Source organism: Lepisosteus oculatus, chromosome 3, assembly GCF_040954835.1.
Source record: "Lepisosteus oculatus isolate fLepOcu1 chromosome 3, fLepOcu1.hap2, whole genome shotgun sequence".
NCBI classification, from domain to species: domain Eukaryota; kingdom Metazoa; phylum Chordata; class Actinopteri; order Semionotiformes; family Lepisosteidae; genus Lepisosteus; species Lepisosteus oculatus.
This window is the reverse complement of record NC_090698.1, coordinates 24,273,122-24,297,521: the sequence shown is the minus strand read 5'-3', so window position 1 is coordinate 24,297,521 and position 24,400 is coordinate 24,273,122. Positions and strand designations below refer to the sequence as shown.

The 24,400-nt window shown below is 38.1% G+C and overlaps 2 protein-coding genes across 3 annotated transcripts in view; one reads left to right on the top strand and one right to left on the bottom strand.

The window, feature by feature from the left end:
* mrps27 (mitochondrial ribosomal protein S27) overlaps nt 1–8,254 on the top strand; it is a 31,798-nt gene extending 23,544 nt beyond the window's left edge. For both annotated transcript variants that reach the window (XM_006627102.3, XM_015340194.2), the window contains exons 9-11: nt 235–377; nt 5,332–5,496; nt 6,893–8,254. In XM_006627102.3, coding sequence (XP_006627165.2) covers nt 235–377; nt 5,332–5,496; nt 6,893–7,132 — 548 coding nt within the window. In that variant the 3' untranslated portion in view covers nt 7,133–8,254. The remainder of the gene's footprint in view (nt 1–234; nt 378–5,331; nt 5,497–6,892) is intronic.
* A 1,880-nt stretch (nt 8,255–10,134) lies between these two features.
* The window catches only part of map1b (microtubule-associated protein 1B), a 54,096-nt gene continuing 39,830 nt past the window's right edge, over nt 10,135–24,400 (bottom strand). The window contains exons 4-7 of the mRNA XM_006627167.3: nt 22,081–22,221; nt 15,491–21,701; nt 14,605–14,843; nt 10,135–13,496 (exon numbers count right to left, since the gene is read on the bottom strand). Coding sequence (XP_006627230.2) covers nt 13,341–13,496; nt 14,605–14,843; nt 15,491–21,701; nt 22,081–22,221 — 6,747 coding nt within the window. The 3' untranslated portion in view covers nt 10,135–13,340. The remainder of the gene's footprint in view (nt 13,497–14,604; nt 14,844–15,490; nt 21,702–22,080; nt 22,222–24,400) is intronic.

Here is a 24,400-nt window from a genome sequence, read left to right as displayed (position 1 = left end):
TATTTCTTGTGTAAGACATAGTTAATACTGTTCATTAAGTAGCATGTATTCAGACGTGCTATATAGTACTCCAGCTTGGCAGATTTATTTCGGAAGGACCTTTACAGAGTTGACCAATTTGTTATGTTTGGCTCCTAAACTGCACCTAGCTGGTTTCTGCCTTAATGTGTGAAATTATACTAATTTGAAAGGAAGCAGTATGTGTACAAACTGTTTCTGCTGCCTTGTCTTCAGGTAAAGTGGAACTGTGCAAAGGAATCCATGCTGTCTTCCATCAGATGCCACTGATGTGGACGTCTGGCTATCTCAGCAGGGCCTTGGAAGTGATGGAGAAAGTGTCTTTGTCACATGGCGATATCAGACTGTCAAAAGAAGTAGTGAGTGTGAAATACTTTGTGACTTCTTTTTTCTGTGTTCTGTAACATTGAGTTAATCAAACTGAACTTCTGCGAGTTTAAAATGTTTTTGATTCATCAATCCATTTTCCAAGCTTCTTCCAATTCAGGGTCGCGGGAGAACCGGAGTCTAACCCTGGCAAGAAACACCAGTCCATTGCAGGGCAGGCAGACATGTAGCACGCACACACTCCCACCAGGGCCAGTTTTCGCAGAAGCCAATTAAACTACCTGTGTCTTTTTGGAATGTGGAGGGAAACCAGAGCACCTGAAGGAAACCCATGTGAACATGGGTAGAACGTGCAGACACCACACAGATAGCTCCCCAATAATTGAACCAAGGGCCTGAGAGCTGTGAGGCATCAACACTAACCACTGCAACACTGTGCCACTCTGTATTTTGGATCCTTTGTTCAAAATAGGACTTAGGCCATGGATGTTAAAATAGACATTATAGTATGTAATGGTGTTTAACCATGCCTTATGGCTTTGACAAGCATAAGCCTTTAGCTGTACATTTTTCTGCTGACGTGCAGAAGTGAATTGAATACCAGATTACCAGTTTTCACAAGATTGTAGCTTTTCTTCCTCTCTTGTGGTCTTTTAAGGACAGCTGTTTATTTTTAATTAAACTCTTATATGTTGACTGAAGAGAGTATTTATCACAAACATCAATGTTTGGGATAACAAAAAGCCCTTGAAATATGAAATGAGAAATAAGTTCTAGGAGATGCAGACATCCAGAGTGCTCTATTAGTCCTACACCCTGGAGATAACTGTTTGAATTCAGGACATATCACCCACCTCTAGGACCTCTTTATATTCAATTTAATTAACTACTTAATGTTTAATTGCTGAGACAGTGGGCTCTGTATTCTGTTTGAGAGGACTGTGTTAATTCAGGTTAAATGAATTTGATTCCAAATCTGTCACACAATTAAAATATTGGCAATTGTGAGCAAATGTGAGGCAGAAATAAATGAAGACTGAAGAATAGACTGTATAGAAGGCAGGAAGTCTTGATGGAAGGGAGATATATTTTAACAGATGGGTATGCATACACTGATGACTTTCAGTAAGATATTTGTCATTACATACTTGGCTCTATTATTATACCAGTATGGAACACTAAACCAGGAAAATGCCTCCAGTATAAAGAATGTTTCATGTGTATCTATTCATTAATAAGTGTACTTGTTAAATTTTGTGTGCAGCAACAGTTGAGAAATAAGGATATATTTTGCCTTGTTTTCAATTTATGACTTTAAGCTCAGTCATGGTAAATAAAATAAAATAGGGTAAGTAGCTTTGCCTAAAGTATTACAACTGTAAAATGTATTTAAACACAGCAGTACAAAGGGTCATTAAAACCATTTTCTTATTGTTTTTTTCTTTTCTGTACTCTTGCTCCTTTCATCTGGCAAAAATAGCCAAAAGATGTAATTGATACTGCTTGCCTAGTTGTTTTAAGTTTATCGGGACTGCCTTACAGAACATCTTTAAGAGATTGTTTGAAATATGAACAGTGCTTTAGATTGTTGCATATTAGCCTTTTCAGTCACGGGTTGCTTTTCTTAGCAAATGAGTAGAAATAAAAATGTATTTTTAATTGTGTTGTTCTTACTAACTTATTTATGAATCCCTATAGGTGGGGTGGGGTGTTTGAAAGAAACAAAACATAATTATACAAAATTTAGTGTGAAATTGATATCAGAATATAACTGGATAAATAAGCATTTTCTGGGCAGGCTATGATTACAGTGTATAGCTTTGTTCTTTGCCTGGTATTATATAGGCATCCAGAATTATCTCTGAAACCCCATGAATGAGAGAAGGGAAACTGACAGGGTCCTGACTGGCCTCTGTTTTCCCGAGAGCACTGGCCTTGCACGTCAGAGATCACCATTGATTCAATTTGACTACAGCATAATCTGCGGATTACATTAATGTGATTTAAAGTAAATGCAGAGAAGTTGTGAGACCACTTCAGGCATCTTCCCACACAGGATCTGAGGGCAGAATAGTGTTATTTCAGTAAGGATTTAAGTGCAGGAAAGCGAGACTGTAACTAACTTTTCATCTTATTAAACCATACTTTTTATAAAATTCCCTGGGAGTGCCGTAATTCTGCCTTTAATAGATTAATTTAAGATTAATATTTCTGCAATTAATAGAGAGATTTGTATCATTGCTGTGATAATTTCAGTTTTGAAGGATAAAAGCTCAACTTATTACAAGGAACTTTGTCCTTTAAAAATAACTGTTTAGTCTGTGCTGTTCTATGAATGTATTTACTGCACTGATGGATGTGACAGAGGTGCAATCATTCAGATAAGGCACCACAAATATGACAGGCAAGCTGTTTTTTCTGTCTGCCCTGAACACAGTCATACCTTCTGGTAGTTAACCTTGACCAGTCAGCTGCTGAAGTCATAACACCTTATTGCAGTTTTAACATTCTTGTATCTAGCGCTGTTGTTTAATGAATGAAGACATTTCAGTTATGTTTCTGAGGTTACTATGTATATTACTAAGTCATGTACTCACAAAATCGTCCGGTTAAATTGACTCTGAATTGTGATATGCTAAATAAAGATTTCCTTATTGAGAACATTAACCCATAGATACATGTGAGCAGCTTTTTCTTCAGAAACAAAAATAAATTCTGTTCTGCTCGAGATGAATTTAAAATGCCTTAAAACTTTTATAAAAATGATAGAAATCCAAAGCCCATACCTTTTTTAAGTCCACAACATGTTCCATCAATGTGTTTGATATAAACCTTCGCAGGGTTTTCTGACACTTAAGAATCTGTGTGGCTCTTACTGATAAGTATGTAAAACTACACATCTAAGGTTCTATGTATTTGGTCGAAAAGCTATGGTTTTGAGGCAGTTACTCCTGCTGTTAATGACTGTCAGTTTTATCTACAGTTTTAAATGTTTCATTTTTGCTAGCTAGAAAACAAGGCTTGTAAAGGCATGTGAATAATTTCTAAACACTTTTTATTTAAATTAGCATTTAAAAACTGCAAATATTCTTTCAAGCAGTGAGTACAGGCCAAATGGTAGAAAGATAACTTGTGAATAAAGAAAAAATAATACTGGACGATGAACCTGCTGTGGAAAATTCTTCATCAGAAGTGCAGGAGACAGACTTGTGCAGAGTCAGTTTTTATTGAGCTGAATAAGTACAGCAGCGCTTTGAGTGTTAGTCCCGTTCTTTCAAATTCCTAGTCTTGTTCTTAACACCTTATAGAAGGAAATTAGTTGCTGTAGCAGCGGGACAGTGGCTTGGGCAGTTTTACAGGCATGGTGCTGTACACATTGTGTGAGGTCTGGTTTTTCACAAAGTAAGATGGTCTGAATCAGCAGATTAGATTACACTCATTGGAATCCTTTAAAAAACTTGAAACTACTTATATGTGAGGTAGAGAACCTTAAAATCCATTCTAAAGTTCATGTACAAATTACAGAGGGCGTGAATTATTTGCTGAAGCAGAGTAACTTCTAGTTTGCAGAACTTGAGATATATTGAAGCCTGTTTGAGAAGAAATCTCAGTAAGACGTGTATCAATATTTCAACATCATATTAACAGAACAAGGATTAGGTATTCCTAATATGTGCTTTAGATGAAAACCCAGGGTCAAATGGAACATTAACCTTTCAAAATTTAATCAAGGGTTTGGTTTCAGCACTTTCAACAACCACTGAAATCGCAAACTCTGTGAAGCTGATGTTGGAAACCTATGAGCATAACCTAAGCCTTGTCATATATTTTAAAGTTAGACGGACAGATGTAAAGTGCAGAAACCCCAGTGGTCTGTGATTTTAGTTTGTGAGTAAATCAGAGTGAAAAAGACTCACAGTTTTAGTTTTATCTTTGTTTTCAGAGAAGCCTATAATCATTCACACACAGTATGTAGTGAATTTTCATTTTATCAGAAAAATATAATTATGGAAATGAGAATTATCTTGTAATGTAGCTTCAGCTGTTCTGTGTCCAGGTGTCATATTCCAGGATATTTATGATCGAGAAGTAGTAAGCCATTGAGGCCTCACATATTACATACCCTTCCTACAGTATTTCATATTGGCTTTAATTATTAAATGATTTGGTTGCTTATACAAAACAACTGACACGTGGACTGATATATACAGCCTGGTATTTTAATGGAGCAGTTTAAGTGAAGCACCTTGCTGAAGAGTACAACATCTGTGCTCCACTTAGGTGCTTAACAAACATCCTCTTAGTTATGAGTCCACAGCCCTGACACCTCCTAGCTGCTGCTCGCTGCAGCCTTAATTTGGCTGCGTGGTCCATGTGTGGTGCAGTTTTATAAATAAATGTTAGTACCATGATTGTACTTACTTAATGACAATGTTTCATACAGGTATGAAACAAAATCAGGCTTATTCTTCTTTTAAATTGCAGTGTCTTGCATTGCATTTAACTACTACGTTTTGATTCCAAACCACCACTTCCTAATTCTCTCGTGCAAACTGTTCTGCACATTTCTTCTAGTCTCCAAGACCTGTAAATCTAAATTTGTTTCCCTCCTTAAAAACACATGCAAGTAAAAAATGATAAAGTGCTTCTCCACTGGATCTTGAAAGATCCAGGTTTGCTGACCGAGCTCTACCGGAAATACGTTAAGAAAATCTTATATATTTAATTCTGATTTTTTACTCCAAAGCTTACAATTTACTGCATTTTGCTTTTATGTTAATTCAGAAATTTAAAATGTAAGATTTGTACAGTGATGTTTTTAAATCATACTTTTATGTATTAACTTTTGTTAATGCTCATTTTGTTCTGTTCACCAGGCTATTTATTGAAGAATGCTGTTTTACCTTATTGTCAGTACAGAGACAGTCAAGTACCTTTTGTATAATTTGTTTCATGTAATGTTTTTTTTTTGCTTTAATCTACCAGATTGAATTTCTGGAGGTGATACTGCTGGACTGCTCCTCAGTTGTAGAGGCTACCACAACTGAAGGCACAGATGACTCTCAGGAAACCAAGACCAAAGCAGCAGATCTTGATGACGAGGACCTATTAGAGAGGGAAAAGCTAGCTGAATACACAAACACATTCAAAGTAGGTTAAGCGAGTAATCCAGTGGTATTGCCATGGTATTTTCTGATCAATGAGAAAAGACATCTCGTGAATGACATCTAATACTAAGGAATTTAACACTTAAATTTGATTACATTAGCGGAATCCGGATAAAAATATTCAGTGATGTCCCAGAGGCTTTTCTCAACACATGCTAATTGCAAAATCAGTGTGGACACCTTAAAATATAGTACAAAGTAATTAAGTGCTCAAACACAGTGTTACCCAAGTACCCCTTGTGGACGATACACTGAAAGTTTTTCATGCTATTTAGCAACATTTTCAGTGCTTCTCTGCACACAAAGTCCTTGATGTTTGTTTTTTTTTTCAGAATAACAATGCAAAAAGCAACAATGGTTTCCATTATTTGCCTTTGTCCCATGAGCCCTGGTTTTATAAGTGGAAATTGTCAATTATATTTAAATTAAATAGAAACCAAATTAAATTCAAAGCTACGTTTTATAAATGATGGATATAAAATACCAAAATGCTAAATTCATGACTGCAGTTGTGCAAAATCAAATTGTGGTTTTCTGTTTCCAGCACTCTTCTTGAACAACATGTGGAAGCTGCTTTGCAAGATGTGTTTCTTACCAAATAAAGCTTTAGATATCATCTATACAATAGTGTGTAGACATTTGAAAGGGTTCAGTACAGAGAATCATCGCAATAAGCCATATTTGCATATAGTCACGTCTGCCCCTCTAACACCGCTTAATGTACTACAGTACATAGTATGTATGGGCAAAAGACATATGTAACCCTCCCTTATATGATAATTAAAGTCCTAATGCATTGGCTTTGTTAATTAAAACACAGTTTATCAATGAAAACAAACAACAGTTTGTCAAATTTATAGTAATCAGCTAAAAAAAACAAAATGTATCTCTCCTCTGTGTCCAGCGGTTGCCTGCACTTTTCCTCTCTGCCTCTGGGACTAGCACACCCCACTGTAATGAGAAAGGTGCCTGTAAAGTCATCTCCAACACACAGTCATTCCACACACCGCCGACAGAACCAGGAGTGAGGTTCAGTTACTAGCTAGATTCATCTCACAAGTCTAGTCTAATACACTGCTGTTTTGAAAGTCGCATTTAATAACCTTCGGCTTGGATTCATCCTGCTCTGCTCTTCTTCCACACAGATCTATTGTGGCCAGACTGAATCCCGAATAAGAAAATTTGCAAATGTTAAATTCACAGATGTTGAGATCCTACTGTATATGTAATTTACAATTTGAATTCACAAGCTCTTTTACCAGCACTGAAGCCCTGCTGCAAAGTGTTGTGGAAAGAGTGTTGTCTCTTTAGAGCACCCCTATATGTGAGTTCTCTATGGATGGATCACTGTCAGCAGTCTGTTCTTTTTCTTTTGATAGGAGCTGTGCAGTAGGCTTCAGTCGCTTGACAAGGTCGATTCGAGGAGCATGGTGACCCTTACCGCCCACCTAGTTGACGAACAGCTAGCTTCAGTGGAGGGCGCCGACATTGCACTGTACGAAAAGAAGCTCCAGGAGTGGGAGGAGGAGAGAGAGCAGCTCATCAGGAGAGAGAGGGAAATGAGAGAAAAGGCACGACTGGAACGAGAGGCCAGGCTGGCAGCCAAAGCGTCAGCGTAGTATAAGAGTCTGACAAAAACATCACAAATTTGGACTCTTAATGTCTTCTACATGCCAGGTTTGGAACAGTTCAAACAGTCATACGTCATAGGGGACATATTCTATTTTAATTGGCTGGGTATGTTCAAGAATTCTCATAAATAGAATAAAATAGAATTTTGTTGCATTAGATCCTAAAGACACATTTGTATTTTACCTGCACACCAGTAATACACAAAATACCCATTTTTCAAATTGTGAAGATTGGCTACATATATTTGAATAATGTGTAAATCCCAGTAGTAGTGTAATAGATCTTTGTAGATAAGTTATATCCTAAATTGCTGTGCTTGAAAGAATACTTTAAAATCTGTATTGGGGCATTTGAGTAAATAATGTAAACATGAATGTAAACAGATTAAAATGTTATATAATTCAGGAATAATCATGCAAGGGGAAAAAAGGCAGACATTCAGAAAACCTCATTGGTTTCATTCTGGAGACTTGTGATTCATGTGACTTTCCACATCAGTTCTGAATTAGCTACAGTTCAGTTATTAAAAGTAGGTCCAACGTTTTGAAAACTTATTATGCAGACTATCTCTTTCTGTATAGGAAATGATTAACGTTGTATTTACAATAATGAAAGAAATTGTGTAAAAAAACCTGACAAATTCTTAATTATAAAATGAGAAAAAAGCTCATCTAGCATGTACACATGTTCTGGGGCTAGTAAGATATTCAGTTTTGGGGGGCAACAAATATTAGAGTTTCTATTAAAATGATGTTTTAAGGCAAGGGCATTCTATGCTTTGACTTGTTGTGGAGTAATCCATTGGCTATAGGATATATGAAAGTACTGTAGGTGCAAATAGTTTTTTCTCTGCTGTTGGTTATGCAGAGTTGTCAGTGCAGTCTGAGGATTGCTGAATTAATCCAGCTCTTCTTTAATATTAAAAGAACATATATTACAGTTATGTCCTGAATGTATGTAATTCGTGTTACACTGCTTTTTAATTTCCTGTTGATATATTTTGCATGGTATTGTCTACCTGTAAATCCTTTTATAATGTCAGCAGTCTTTCCATTTTAAAGTCTTTCCAGATAATTCTGTGCTGCAAAATAAAAGGAAGAAAAGTGTGACATTGCAGTCTGTGGAGCCTTCCTCAGGTCAGGTGTGTGGGGGATTGGAATAGAAATGGAATTCATCTTTCAAATTTCCATCTCCTGGACCCCTTCTCACCACAGCCCAACCCATTTATGATTTTCCTTTTGTTCTCCTTACCCTTTTCCTTGTTCTCCTTATTCCTGCATGCTCCCTCGTTTTCCATTTGCTCAGTGAATTAACCCTTACTTGTCAGCTCTACAGCTACAGGTAGTTATTTGTTTTTAATTTCTTAGTGATAGGACCCCATGCATTTCCGTGAGACTAGTTATCATTGGTTACCCAACTAACATTGTACTTGAAGCTCTTAAATCAACTATTTTTCTGTTTTTTTTAAAGCACTTTTTTTCTTCTGTTTTTCCTTGCAGCTGATTGTAAGCCACAAAGGGCACACCTTCCCTGCACACTGTGGTAGCCATAGGTGAAAATTTTTTCGGCGTAAAACCTTTTAAAATGAATTCCAAGATTTGCTTGTCTTGTTTACAGTTTTACTTTTCACTTCTTTTGGAGGTCTGCGTAAAAAGAAGGGTTGTGACAGAAACTAGAGCATTTTGTCTAAGTTCTAAAGTACAGTAGGTGCCAGGGACAAGTCTTGATTTGATAAACGTAATCTAGCCATTACTTGAAAGATTTAGCGGCGGGGTGGCCACGCCTGGAGAGCCATAGTCCAGCATGTCATATGCTTTAACCTTGCATCACCAGTTTGTAAAGGTGTGGAACATATGTGAACTGTGATCAGTTTAGTCTGTTAATTTATTCTCTTTAGTCAGGTATAGCCAATAATTGTCCTTGATATCTATATAATATTGATATTCTTTCAGTTGATGTTTAATCTGTTTAAGTAAACAAATCAACTGTTCGCTCAATTAAGAGATTGACATGAAATTGTTCCAGGTGTTTAAATATTTAAATATGGCCAGCAGCCATATGACCCTGCAACTCACAACTGGCAACCCACTGAAGCTAAGGAGGTGTGAGCCTGGTCAGTACCTGGATGAGAGACCTCTTGGGAAAAACTAAGGTTGCTGCTGGAAGAGGTGTTAGTGGGGCCAGCAGGGGACGCTCACCCTGCGGTCCATGTGGATCCTAATGCCCCAGAACAGTGACAGGGACACTATACTGTAAACAGGCGCCGTCCTTCGGATGAGACGTAAAACCGAGGTCCTGACTCTCTGTGGGGAGCTTCTAGAAAAGAGTAGGGGTGTAACCTCGGTGTCCTGGCCAAATTTCCAATTGGCCCTTACCAATCATGGCCTCCTAATAATCCCCCTCTATGAATTGGCTACATTACTCTGCTCTCCTCCCCACTGATAGCTGATGTGTAGTGAGCGTTCTGGCGCACTATTGCTGCCGTCGCATCATCCAGGTGGATTCTGCACATTGGTGTTGGTGGAGGGGAGTCCCCATTACCTGTAAAGCGCTTTGAGTGGAGTGTCCAGAAAAGCGCTATATACAGTAAGTGTAAGCAAGTATTATTATTATTATAAAGGGTGACCTGGATTATGACTTTCCAGGACCGGTGCTGGACATTCCTGTCTACATGACTTCATGGACAGGAAACCCATTTACCTAAAACTTTCTGATAAAAGTAAAGAAATGTGTCCTGTTGCCTGTTCTGAATTTAAGCAACACCCTCTGGAATACGCTGTTTCGTTGCCATATCAACAAATGGGTTATTTTCATCCAATTAAGATCACAGAAAAGATTTTTACCATCATATTTGGAACACTTCTGTCCAGTAGTACATTTAAAATGTCAAACATAGTCACGCAAATACCCCAGTATGCAACCTGTTAGGCTTTTCCATAAAGAAAGATAATGCATACTATAAAGAAAGAAGAAAACACTGACTCCATGATGAGTTTCCACAAGTGGGTTTATTGTGGATGTTTTTTTTTTAGAGTAGTTCCCTTTACATCAAATGCCTCAGTGGGAGAAGGAGATATTGCACACAAACATCAGAAAAGCACTACTTAACACTTTCACTGGAAACTAACCTCTACATTAGATATGACTGGAAAGGAGAGAATGATGCAAGATTACAAGACAAATACCATACACAGCTGCTGACAGACACTAACAATCACCCAAGAGGAGAGAGGAAAGTGTGAGATGATTCTTAGAGCAAAGTCAACACGGGCAAGTGTATTCTTGAGGCGTTAACTGGTAAGATGTTCATGCGTGTGGTTATAGTTACTGATGTTGTATTCCTGTAAGCCACAATACAGGGCCAACTGCAGTTCAGTGGAGTTTGCTGATCACAGATATTTTGACAAATCCAGGATAAAGTTTGACTGTTGTTGTATGTGCATTTTAAATTCTGAACAACCTCTAGAAGCTGAACGTCGGATGTGCAGTGTTCCATTAGGTATTGTTACCACAGGCTGTTAGACATAAATGCGGTTAAAACCTTCTATGTTCTAGACATAGGGTAAAAACCCGCTTTGCAGTTTAGCCTTTAATATAAAAAGGTTAAAGTGTGATTATTTTACCACATATACAAACTGCATCCCATCTCTGAGTAAGCATTATGTACCCCAAGTTTTATATACAAAATTCAAAGTCTGACAGTAGCACTTTCATGATTCAAGCTGCTAGAAAGTGGGAAGATGTTACTTTTGCTTGTCCTCATGTCAGGAGGCATGAGGACAACCAAGTGTTCTGGCTGTAATCTGCAATGTTAATTCTCCTTAACGGTAGTCACCTGCCCCAGAAAGGAAGTGATTTTTTTTTTGTTAAAGTACAAGGCGCACATCATTTCTAAACCTGAACAAGTGGTGACATCTGGAGGATTTATGTATTTTTCAAATTTTGAACCAAATCCAGTAATGATAACTCACTGTCCTGATGAATTACGATGTCTGGCATTTGACCTTTTACATTTTTCTTCACTAAATGGGTGCGCACATTGTTGTCCTTTTCTAAACATTTGTTCCCTTCCAAAACTAAAAAAAACTGGAATACACTGAAAACACATGCACATGTTGCTAAACCATTCACCCTCTCACAAAAGTTATTTATAATTATAGTACAGTATTAAAAAATCCCAAACGTCTTTCTTAAGTTAGGAAAGCATCTCGTTTCACAAATCAAACAAACTTGCCACATTCAAGCCGGCTTTTCTCAACCTGTTGCAAACTTAGCATGGAGGCCTTATCTGAGAAACTGAAAAGAAAGGTGTGCCTCTTTAAAATGTTCATGGGATTCAAAATAATGGAATATTCAATGTGTTTAATTAAAATCTATAAAGAATTCTCCCTGACCTCCTTTCGTTCCACTGTTCTTGTAAATGTTTGTTGTTAATGAAGCTGCTTGGCGTTGTTCACCTAGTGAGAAATTATTAGAGAATATTTTAGTGTATTTTAGTTTTACTAACAGCTTCTATAACAAGCTGAGACACACAATTCAGTTTTAAGGACTTTCACATTTTCCTTCTCTTTTGGAGAAGGTGCTGAAGGCAGTGAGTGACAAAGGGAGTTCAAAATATTAGCTTATCTTCAATGTCTTTTATAGAAGAAGCAAAATCACTGGTCCCAAACTGTAAGGTTTAAATAAACTGAAGTGCAAAATTATGAGTGCAAAACATATGCTTACAGCAAATAATCAAAAACACATACAAGACATGTAAAATCAAATGAGGTTACTACAGTATATAGAGGAAAACTCAAGTAATACAGTTGTGAAAATGCAATACTGCAAATAGTCAAATGAGAAGTTTATAATCTACAAACATGGATAACAACATCTAACTAGACTGCTCTCATTCCACAAATCCTACACCACACACTTGGAGTCTGGAAAAATAAGGCTCAAGTATTACTGTTTCTTATGCTCTATCCAAATTAATGCAGCACAATATTAGGTTAAGAGGGGTGATCAGGTATCTGTTTTTGACTAAAAAACAAATTGAAAAAACCTTTTGATGAGAAAAATGTACTTTTTCATGTATAAATGTGGCCAGTGAAATTTTATCACTTAATAAATATTTATGGCACTTCTTCTACCATCATATTATAAAATAAGAATACCAAAGTAAAGTCAGATCTAGAAACATTAGAAAAGAAACAAAAAGTAAACATCATAAGGACTGTATTTCCAGACATTTCTATCATTTTAATCACATTATCCATTAAGTACTCCCTTTAATTAAGAACGAATAAAACTTGACCTCTTTCATGCTAGATGAAGTTTCATCATCAATATTCTCAAAGGTCTTATCCTAGAAATATTGTTGTTTGTGTTTAGTGAGACAGTCACTCCGTGAGTGATGTTTTTTAAACCATATTGTTATTACATGTATAAATACACACTCATACATCTTTACCGATTTCTGAATTATGACCTGAATTAAGATGTTGAGCAACTGTTTTTTTTTTGTAATTGCAACAATTTTGATCTCATACACCTGCTGTTTCACATTAAAAAATAAGTGCATCAAGTATCTCTTTTACATTCAAGTCACTTTCTAAGGCATTTTTTAAAATGTGTACTCCCTTGTCCTTTGGTCTATGCTTCAGGGTAAAAGCCAATGGTTAATTATTATGTATATATCATTACTGTTTCTGAACATGCAGGTTTCTAATGATTTAATTATATTGCAGTACAGTATAGACAATTACTTCTGGTGGAGCTGTGTTACTGGGAGCATGCCTTGGGGAGTTATTTCTGTGTATGAGTTAAAACATTTTCCTCTACAAGCAACAGGATTCAAACTACTGCTGACACAAATTAACTCCAAATCTCTTATTTCCATTGGCAAGCCTGATCATAGAGCATTGTGGTTAGATTAACAGCAAAGAAACAGTATTGCATTAAAAAATACTATGTCTGTTGGTGTTTTCAAACGAAATACAGTAGATTGAAGCCTGCTTAGGGAATATGTGCCTTAGTGATCATTAATGACTGCATTAAGTTGTGACTTGCATCACCAAGAGTGTGTTTCACTTTTATGGAGGGGGATAGGAAGATTTTTCATATTTGCTCATTTCAATTGCATTTTGTTTCTTTCACATTGAAGATTTCACAAAGGAAAGCAGAATCAATGCAAGGCTCAAGGTTTAGGAATCACAGTTCTATCTTACAAGCAGGGAAAGATTCATCTTGCATGACCACGGTGCTGCTGCTTGCTAGCACCATGATATTCAGGTCCTGCTGCTTTTCGTGAGTTTGCTGGTACCATTCTCGCATGACCTCTGAGTCATGGGTTGGGATCAGTGTGACCTGCAAATGAAAAAAAAAATCAAAAACTGGAAAAAGGATATCTTAGTATTGTAGACGGCACCTGCTATTAAAAAAGTCTTAAAATAACATATCCTAGTGCTACAACAGAAATATTTTGTTCAGAGAGTAATGCATTCTCTTATATTGCAGTACAGTATAGACAATTATTCTGCTAATGACCCCTAAAAGGACAAACTTGTATGCATGGAAATGTTTTGTATATTAAATTCTCCTCCAAAGGTTATTCCCAAGTGATTAACTGGCTTCACAAACAGCACAAGAAGATTTCAACATGGAGTCTGCCTAGCTTGATACCAACCTATTATAGCTTGTCAGCTGTTACTAAGAATCCCAAGGGCAGCAGTTAATTGGCTGGGATCTTCTGTGAGTTGGGAAGACATTTCCCATAAGGCAGTGCAACATTCACTTCAACCTGAGTCGGAAATACCTTACTACATTTCCATCACGACTCCCACCAAAAATCAATACTGGAGGAAAAAAGGGTTTGCAGAGCAAAACTGATTGTTCGCACGCTACCAAAAACAGCCTGAATATTTAGATGCAGATATTTAATATCGAGATATTTAATGCACCAATCCTAGATCGTGTCCTAATGCAGCTGTGAGGAAAAGTTATTGCATTTAAAGAAATGTGCAGAAAAAAAGCAGTATGAAAACTGATTTATGATAATTTTATATTACGTTTCATGTTGGTTTGTGAACTAAAAGCACGAGGAAGTAAAAAATGCAAACAACTTGGAATTTAATTTCAAAGCCTAACAGATTTACAGTTAAATGTCTATTCAGAAAAGAGTGAAGCAAACTTCCACTGATTTATTTTTATTTTGTAACTTAAATGGGTTTAATGTTCTCATGTATTTCTCACATACAGGCAACAGTTTTCATTATCAACAAAGGAATGTAAATAAAAGAGCATTTAACAAATACTCAATCCTGAAATAATAAATTCTCCAAATTATCATACAATCTGAGTTGGCATTTATCAAATCAGACATTTCCATAGACTTCATTAGACGGTCTTCAACTAGTCTGTGAAAACCCTTGAGAAGTCTGTTTCAGCTCTAGTACAGTGGAAATGCTTACTGTACCTGCATGTTATTTCCCCACTGAGCCTTTCCTTCCAGCAGAGAGTCCAGAACAGCCTTGCTGGGCTCTTGAGCTGTTAAGTCGTTCCCGCTTACGACATAGTAAGATGATCTGACTCGCTTGAAAAATTCAGAGTCGACATTCTTGGCACTGCAGTGGTTTGGGATGTACACCAGGTCAAGGTACACTGGAGGACAGTTGGGCACAGAATTTCCTACTGCAGCCTTACCACTTCCTGAGCCTTCAATACAAAAGAAACACAGCACTGTCAGAATGCATCTCTATTCATCCTGGAACCAAACTCTTAAAACATCTATACATTTAGTAACCACAGAAATGAAGAAATGTAATTTTCCAAAGAATTTCAATATCTTTATTAAATAAGGCCCAACTCTGTGGAGGAGTGAAAACCACAGGACATTGTTTCCATGCTTTTGTGTGTTTATATAAAATATTGTGTTTGTGCATACTGATATAACAGAAAAGGCTGAACAATAGAATACCAGCACGTAGACAATGGATGTCAGTACAGTATTAAACACATTAAATGCACAATACGTAATTATACTATATAATCAAATGTCTTGCAAAAATGTTAATACTTTAATTGGACAGAGGATGTGATACAAATTATCTAAGTTTTTTCTGTTCTCCAAAATCAAGACTTTTTAGAAGAGTTTTCAATCTTGATGCCTCAGTTTCTAATTCATAAAATTTATATGATATACATTTTCATGTGTATATACCGAATGTGGAACATGACACTTTGATTACACCACAAAACTAATATAAAAACAATATTTGCTCTTTTTGTTTTCTGAGATGTGTCTTCCAAAATTGCATGGAACACCGGTTGGGAAATGCTGCTAAGTGAGAACTGCAACTTACCAGTGGTCGCACTTTTTGTTCCTTTTGAAGCGGAGGTGTTGGTAGCATTCTTGGCATCTTTTTCTTCACCACACTTCACCTCAGTGTTTACATTTGATTTGGCTGTAGATGGGTTTTTCTTCTTTGGAGACGCTGTTTTTGACATCTTGTCTAAAGCTTCCTTGGAAGCGCTAGTTTTTGCAACCCCAGGGGACGTTTTAGACTTGATATCACTTTTTCTTGCTGGTGAGGAGGGCTTGGTCTTGCTCCCCTGCTTTTTGCTCTTGGTCTTTTCTTTGCCTTCTTTCTTCAGAGGCTTTCCGAGGTTTTGGTCAGCTGGTAGCGCTTCTGGATCTACCATGCAGACGTCAGGATGAGGGGGAGAAGGAGCTGTGTCTCGGAAAGGAACTGGAGGGGGGTCAGCATGCCTGTATGTTAGGGTTCTGTCTGTTGGAAGAGTCTCAGAATCATCTTCTGAGTCGATGTTAGCATCGGCAGTGATGGATGGGCATTCTTCTGTCCCAGGTGGAACATCAGAATCTGTCTGGGAAGGAGCAGATTCACTTACAGAAGTCGGTGGAGTTTCCTCACATTGTTTTGCCTGGTGCCGTCCACCAGATGGGGGCTGTCCTCCACCAGACTGTGTTAGAGGTTTGTCATCTTCTTGAGAATTATCCTCATTTGCAAAAAACTCTAGTGGGCTTGGATTAATAAAGGAGGGGGACAGTTCCGTTTTAGGATGTCTGTATTCGCAAGACGTAACTAAACACAAATCAACATCTGTTCGGGATTGTGGTGAAAGTGTCTTTTTAGAGCTTTCTTCACCTCTTGATCCATCCATGCATTTCACACTGTCTTGTTCTCTTTTTTCAGATTCTACTACTGATTTATGGCTCTGCAACTCTTCGCGGTAAAACATGCTAGATTCTTGTCCTAGTAAATAAGCTGCCGATGATGACACTGATGTAGCAGTCAGTGTATCTTGAAAGCCAGATGAATAAGAGGATAGGGATGGAATTGTAGGAGATGCTGCTTTAGGACTGACTGGGGATTTGATGTCTTGATGTGAAGTTTCCTCAGATTTCAAAAGCATACTGTCTGGTATTGATGAACTTTCTATGATGTTTGAAGAATCAGAGGAAACTGGGGAATATGCAGGAGAAGCAGTCTTAGGAGAGACTGGAGATTTCACCTGATCCTGTTCAAGTTCCTCTGCTTTACTTAATAGTTTTTCTGTTCCCTTTAAAGTGTCCAGGGGGAATGAATATGAGGAAAGAGGTGACACCGAAGGTGATGTTGGCTTTGGAGAAATGAGCGATTTTTCCTCTTCTTGTTTGAATTCACCAGCTTTAAATAAAATGGATTCCTGTTCCAATGAGCTTCCAATGCCAAATACTGAATCAGATGGTAAGGGTGAGGAAGAAGAAGAGCTTGCTTTTGGACTTGAAGGAGACTTTTCTTGCCTTTGCATAGATTCCCCAGTCTTTAATGAGATGTTGTCAGGTGCCACAGAACTTCCTAAAACCAGTGATGAGTCAGAGGAAAGTGGGGAATGGGTGAGAGAAGATAGTTTGGGAGTTACAGGAGATTTATCTTGCAGCTGTGAATGTTCTTCAACTTTTAGAGTCAGACTCTCTGGGGATGCTGAGCTACCAAAGCCCAGGGATGTAACATCACTGGGCTCTGTGGCCCTTGCAGCATATTCCTCTTTCAAAGGAGAAGTGGATTGTGAAGGAGTGTGAGCAGATGGGGTTGACTGAGATGCGTCTGTTGGAGAAATTGAAGTAATCTGTGCAGAATCAATATCCTTGAATAGTATGGGTTTCTCTACTGCAGACATGCATCGTTCTGCATAACTGGAATCTGGCATGTCGGAAGGACTGTATTCGACTTCTGTTGGTCCGTTCTCAGTAATGTGCAGATTTGCACTGACTGCTGGATGTTCTGGGGATTGTTTGCTGAAATCTAGGGCTAAAGAATGATCAGGGGACTCCTGTCCAAATTCTACTGACATAGTAGACTGTTCAGGGGATTTTGGCTCCTGTACAGGTGTACTTGATTTTGCAGTTTTAGGTGAAAAGTCTGGGGAAATTGACATTGGCCTTGGGCACTCCTCTTTAGAGGGAGACATCTCTGTTTCCTGAAATGCTGTTGGGGTCTGGACCACAGATACAGACAGAGAGTCATCAACCTCAGTTGAGTGTGGAGAGCCCACTTCAGCATGTAATGAGGGTGAGACATCATCTGCTGTTGGTTCTGGAAATGAACTGGTAGCAAGAGAGGCTGTAGAGGCAGATGCTACTCCTTCTATATGAGAAAATGTATCCTCTGCTACAACTTCATCAACTGGAGTGGCTGACTTGTCTGATGTGGTTCCTTCCGAGATAGACATCTTGCTTTCCTCCTTAAAAGATCCAAACTGGCTTGTGTCAACTAACACAGGGGACAGATCAGATGTGGCTTTCATTGCACTCTCTGCTCTGTCTTGTAAAGTGTGCTCCAGTCTAAAACATTCTTTACTTTGTTGCAAGTCATGTTCTGATGATTTCTCCTTATCTATGACAGTTTCAGCCGAAGGGTATTCACCCATTGGACTTAAGTCAAAGTGTGACTTTGTTTCTGCATTTGGAGATCTTTCTGTTGAAGATCCAGATCCTATGGGTGGTGGGCTACGAAGAGGAGACAATACCTTCTCAAAAGGTGAGGCAGAATCTGGCACAGGCTCATCCATAGGACTGACTCTGAAGTCAGAAGGCTCTTTTTTGTCAGTTGTGATTTCTATTGTTACTGGACTATGAGCTTTTGCAGCACTGTCAGATGGTAGAGAGCTTGTCTTTTCATCCACAGGGGACTGGTGGTAAGGTGTGTGACCCGCACTTCCAGGAGCCGACTGTGAGGAGGAAGCCCCTTCTAAAGTTTTATCATCTGGACTAGCCGACTGTTCAACCACTGCACTGGCAACTTCGGAAAGAGCTGTTCCCAACTCAATTGGTGCAGTGATTGATGTTGGAGTCAGGTCAAAATTAACACTGCGTTCACTAGTTGGTGTTTTTGTTGGAGGTGAGACTGGAGCTGGGCTAATTTTTGTGTCAAGAGTGAGCTTATCCGGGGTTTCCAGGTTTAATCGGTAACCGCCTTCTTCTTCTTTGGGAGTGGTTACTTTGCTTGCAAATTTTTGGCAAAATTTGTCTTCTTCCATTGATGATGGCGGCGATATGGTGGAGGCTGATGCATAATAGTCCTTCCCTTCAGTGGCATCACTCTTTGAATGATCTGATGTTAAAGCGTTGTAACTATCAGGAAGAGGGAAGAGCTTACTTCTGTCATAGTCACCAGTCTGTGCTGTTGATACATACTTTACAAACTCCTGAGAAGGTGATTCTGTTTCCTCATTGGTGGTCTCATCACTCATAATATCTCTTGGTGTTGACATTTCATCCATTGGTGTTGGCTCACTGGAGATTTCAATGGTAGATTGTGTGTAGCCTGATGTGGCTGTAAATTCCTCTGGAGGTTCTTCACGGTTCTCTTCATCAGATACTGTAGTTTCACTTTCAGAACCAGCTGGAAGTGTTTCATCATGAATAGATAAATGCTCAACAGCTGGAGACTGAGGTGCAGACATTTTGGGTGGTGTTGCAGCAGGTAAGCTCCGCTTCTCCACTGTCTCATCAAATTCAATTTCTCTCTCATCATCATCTTCATCTTTGTCTTTTTCATCTTTTGCAGTGGTGATCTGTTCATCCTCTTCTTCCTTTGGTTCCTCTTTTTCAATTGTTTCTTCTAAATCTTCCCCATCTCCCACAGGCTTTATGCCCTTTGAAGCTTGATCACTTAACATCTGTTCAACTTTGGGTTGTTTATTTCTTTCAAGTAGCTCCTCTTCTTCAGTGTCTACCACACTCTCCTGAAGCTTGTCTGTCCTTTCCACAGGCTCTTCTTGTTCTTCCACTTCTTCTGTCTCCCCTTTCTCCTCAAAGTCTCCAGCTTCTGATGATTCTTCAAAACCTGTACCTTCATCTTCAAATTTCTCATTAACATCAACATTAATTTTATCTTTGGGTTCAAGTTCATCTGGGGTCTCTCCGCATTCTCCATCAGCTTCAGTGGTCATTATCCCTTCATCCAGTGATTCAGCAGGCTCCTCAACTTCAGGGGACTCTTTACAGAGAACTATTTCCTCCTGTTGTATCATGAGAACTGACTCTTCTTCTTTCTGTTCAGTTTGAGGCACAGTTTCAGTATCTTCTACAATTTCTTCAGCTTTGAGCTGCTCAAAGTCCTTTGTGAGATCCTCCGGAGAAGACATCAGGGACCGTTCAGCTTCAAGAGCTGCAATGCCAGTAGCTGCTGCTGCTCCTACCACTGCTCCTGCAGCAGCAGCAGCAATGTTAGTTACACTTGGTTTAGCATCCTTCTGGGCCCCTTTACCCTTTACCTTTTCTTTTTGTTTCCCAGGACTTCCAACATCTTTCTTTGATAATTCCTCTTTTTTTTGCACTTTTTGTTTTGGCACAGGCTTTTTGGCTTCAACCTGAGGTGCTGCGGTTTTCTTTATATCCTTAGATGGTTTCTTTATGTCCTTTTTCACATCCTTTTCTTCTTTCTTTTGTTCTTTCTTTTCTTCTTTTTTTACTTCCCTCATTGGAGAATCTTTTTTCACATCTTTTTTTCCTTCTTTCTTTGGTTCTTTTTTAATCTCTTTTTTCACTTCTTCCTTTTTTACCTTTTCCTCCTTTTTAACATCTTTCTTAGCAACCTCTTTCTTTACTGCTTCCTTCTTTGGTTCTTTTTCCTCTTTTTTCTTTTCATCAGGTTTTTGGACCTTGGCCTCTTTTTTAACAGCCTTTTCTTTTGTTGTTTTTGGTTTTGCTTCAGGTTTTTGCTTCTCTGGTGTTTCCACTTTAACGGTCTGCTCTGGCTTGGCTTTGACTTCTTTCTCTGTTGCTTGAGGCTTTGCTTTCTCTTTTTTCACAGGAGGCTTTTCCTTTTTCTCTGTTTTTTGCACCTTTTCTTGTGGTATGTCAGTGTCAACTTTTGCTGTCTCTGAGGCCTCTTCCCTTGATTCTTTCCTAATCCCTTTGCTTGATGGAGGCCTTGAAGTTGATTTTAGACTCTCCTTGCTGTCACTCTTCTGCTTCAATTTAGCTTGCTTCAACCCTGGTGCAAAGTTTTCAGACAACTCTTTCTGGGTTACTACTGGCTGTTTCAGGAAGTCCAGATGTTTAAGCTTTTCCAGACCTTCCAGTATACCGTGTTGTGATGCATTGCCAGGAAACAGAACACGGACTATCTTGTCAGATGGATTAGCAGGATGCCATACTATTAAAGATGAAATAGAGGTTAGATAGGATATTGGGACCTCAGATTCTTTTCCATTTGGAAGCAACACAGTAGCTTTGTCTTGTTCACTACCAGTCCATTGTTTCATAAAATACTGGAGCTCTTTGCTGTTTTTAATGGGGTTTAACACATACATCTCTAATCGACCAACTCCCATTTTCTGAAATAATATGATAGGCTCTATGTCATTCCCGGCAGTTCTGTAAAGAGGCTCTGGTTTTAATGACAATTTGTTCAGGTACTGCAATGTAAGAGATGCTTCCTCAATATTTCTTCTCACCCTGTAATTAGGCTCTGGGTTTTTGAGGTTTTCAGGGACATTAAGAAATACAACTCCAAGGTCAGGTGATATGAGATTTTTCATCCAGTCACTGTTTGCAGTAGAACCCTGCGACTGTTCTTCTTCCAGCTCTGCTATTTTGCGCTGAAGCATGCTGTTGATCCCAGGGAGGTTATCATCTCCAATATGAGTCAGGAGAATGGAGTCCACTCTGTCCAAATGTCTGACAAGTTTCCAGAAACAGGACTTGCGATTTGAGCCTCCGTTGATGAGCATGTTGAATCCATTAACTGCAAACAATGCAGAATCTCCTCTGCCACCTGGAAAGATGTAGCAGCATGGCTTGGAGAGCTTTAAAAATCCTCCAGAGGTTGGGGGCTCAAGCATGTCAAATGGTGATGAGATCTCTACAGACTCAGACAGGTACTCTGTGAACTCCGAAAGGCCTTCCATTTCTGGAAGTATCAAGGGAGAGTTCAGCTTCATGTTAATGAAGTCTTGTAGATTATGTTTGTCTAGATTTGAGTTTTTCCAGTCCCCTTCTTCAGGGCAGAACAAAGTAAGACTTGCTTTGTTGGCAGGATGTATGGTGCTAAGCAATTCACCAATCTGTTGGGGGAAAAAGTGATTTGGTAATTAACCGTAAAGCCTCACATTGATTGTTGTTTCTTTGTTATCTCTGATGTGAAGAAATGGCATGAGACACAAGTTGCATTTGAAGGGTTATCTAATTAGTATTTGTATTCACTTCCACTAATAAAAAATGAATTATTACTGACATGTCAATCATAATTCATTAGAAAGTGCATCCTGTTCAACTAGATCAAAGATTTTTCACCCACAGTACGCACTTATAAAATACACACTGTATAAAATCACATAGGAATTAGAAAATGGGTACTTAATGTGTGTTCAATTAATTCAATCTGAAATTAAATATTAGTCCACTGCAATGTAAAATGATGAAAAAAACATATCAGCAGCTCACCTCCTGATCTGTAAAGATGTCTATGAAGTTCAGGAATGAGAAAGACCCAGCTTGCAGAATCAGCTCCCCAGTATTTTCAAAGCATTGTCCTGACAATACAAGCAGCTTGTGTCTGGCAGTATCTGTGATCATCAAGCGAACCTAGACAAAAAGAAAGAAAGAAAGATTACTTTCACTCTTTCAAGGGGATTGCAGTTGAAAGGAAATCTTGATGACACTGGAATACTCAATATGCTTTGTTGTTGCATTTAATGATCTTCTACAGCATATCCAAAAATAAGAACTACAAACAACTAATGCTTAATTGTATCATTTAAAAGAAAGTTTAGGCTGTCCAGGGAAGGCTGAGTGGGAGGTTAGGTAGGAGGATACCTTGGCAATGTAAATCAAGAAGGAAACTAGTAATTAGCTGGCTAATTTCACAGTGTGTATTATTAAGGCGATGGAACAGAAAATAGATTTCAAATAATAAGCATATAATTTTCTTTGAAAGATTTTAAACTTTTCATTTATGCTGGTGTTATGGAAATTTAAATTATTTATTAAAGAAAGCATATCATGCCTGTTCCTCAATCACAATTATATGTGAGCTTTGTCTTCCAAGTATTATACAGTAGCAGCATTCTGTATGTTATTAAGAAATAGAAGACTTTGTATTTCATTAATGTATTTTGTATAACATATTCATGACCAGATAATGTTTGTTTTTATAATTATGCAGAGGATTTAGTGAGCTGCAAAAGAGTTTAATGAACTGTCTTTCTCATCGAGAAGGTACATATGCCAATCATAATCCAATAGCTTTCAACTTAGTATTCAGTTGCTGTATTACATTTTTACTGTTCTGTTATAATAGACTTACGAAATATGCTGTTAGACATTTCTATGAACCACAGTAAACATTTATCTTTGCCGCAGAAAACAACTTTTTCCTTCCTCACAGTTATTGTTCAATGTTAACAAAAACCTCTGTTGACATTCATTCAAGTTCTAAGGCTCTAAATAATCTGACTCTATCATATTGTATATTTCTAAACTCCTTCATATACCCAATCCCTCACATAGACTCTGTTCAGTTGAGTCCTTTGCTCACAGTAATTAGGACCATGATTTTTCTGTCATTGTTCCATTTTTATGAAAGGCAGATTCTTTGACTGTTTTCAAAATGAAACTTAAAATACATTTTTATTGTGGCCTACTGTATGTCTGATTGTCTTACAATTTGTCTTGTTCTATTATGCACAGAGTCCTTGGGTTTGGATAGGTGCTTTATAAATTAAAGTTATTATTTTTTTCCACTTTTTTAACTGTATTTAGAAAATATCTCTCTTTAGGGCAAGTCATATTTAGTAGATGACTAAGAGTGTATAACAGTTACGCTGACAAAAACACTTGGAGAATTCAACACGAAGAGCACTTACAGTATCTTTGCAGAAGCTCTTCACTGTTTGTCAAATTTATAATATACTGTGAAAAACAGTATGTTCCGATACCCGCACTTAATCAGAATTCCTAAAAGATATGAGTTGTCATACTGTTGGAGAAGCTACACTGCCAGCTGTCGCATGTGAAGTCAATATGTGAAATAAGCACTGTAATGGGTCAGACAAGGTCAACAGTGCACTGGGCTGTTCAAAGTACTGCACTGAAATGGTTTCGCAGGCAAAGAATTGGTGTCCTTATCATATTACAAGAAATCAGCACACAAAACACACTGCTGGATTAAAATTTACAGTACTTAATCAAATAAACTAAAAAATCATTACATTATTAAGAGGAATCATCCACTCAGTTATATTTTCTGAAAGCTCTTAATGTCAAATACAGTTTTACCAATTCTTTGTTCTGCTTTTTTAACAATACTTTTCTTTATTTGAATATCAGCTACTGTACATTACACTGGAGTCCTATCAATATTTCCATTATTGTTTTTTTATCTAATTACTAAAGTTGTACTGTACTGTGCTTGCCGTAAAGGGCTGACATGTGGGGGGTCTCGAAGTCAAAAGAGCGCATTTATTTTCAAAGACACGAGCCATGTCAATTTATATTACGCAGTACTGTGCCAACAGGCACAGTCATCTGCCTGATGTGACTCACACAAATCTCATCAATTTCAATTGTATTAAATCCATTAGAGAATTAGCTGTCTTTTTCCCCCCTTTGCTAGCACTGCCTGTCCTGGGCTGCCTGCCAGGGCCCCTATCAACCTACGGTGCTGTATTGTTAAAAAGCAGAGCAGCTCTGGACACAATGGGAAGGGGGCTTGTCAGTGAATAGCTGTGCACTTCCATTTAGATTACAGGTCATTGTCCTCTGT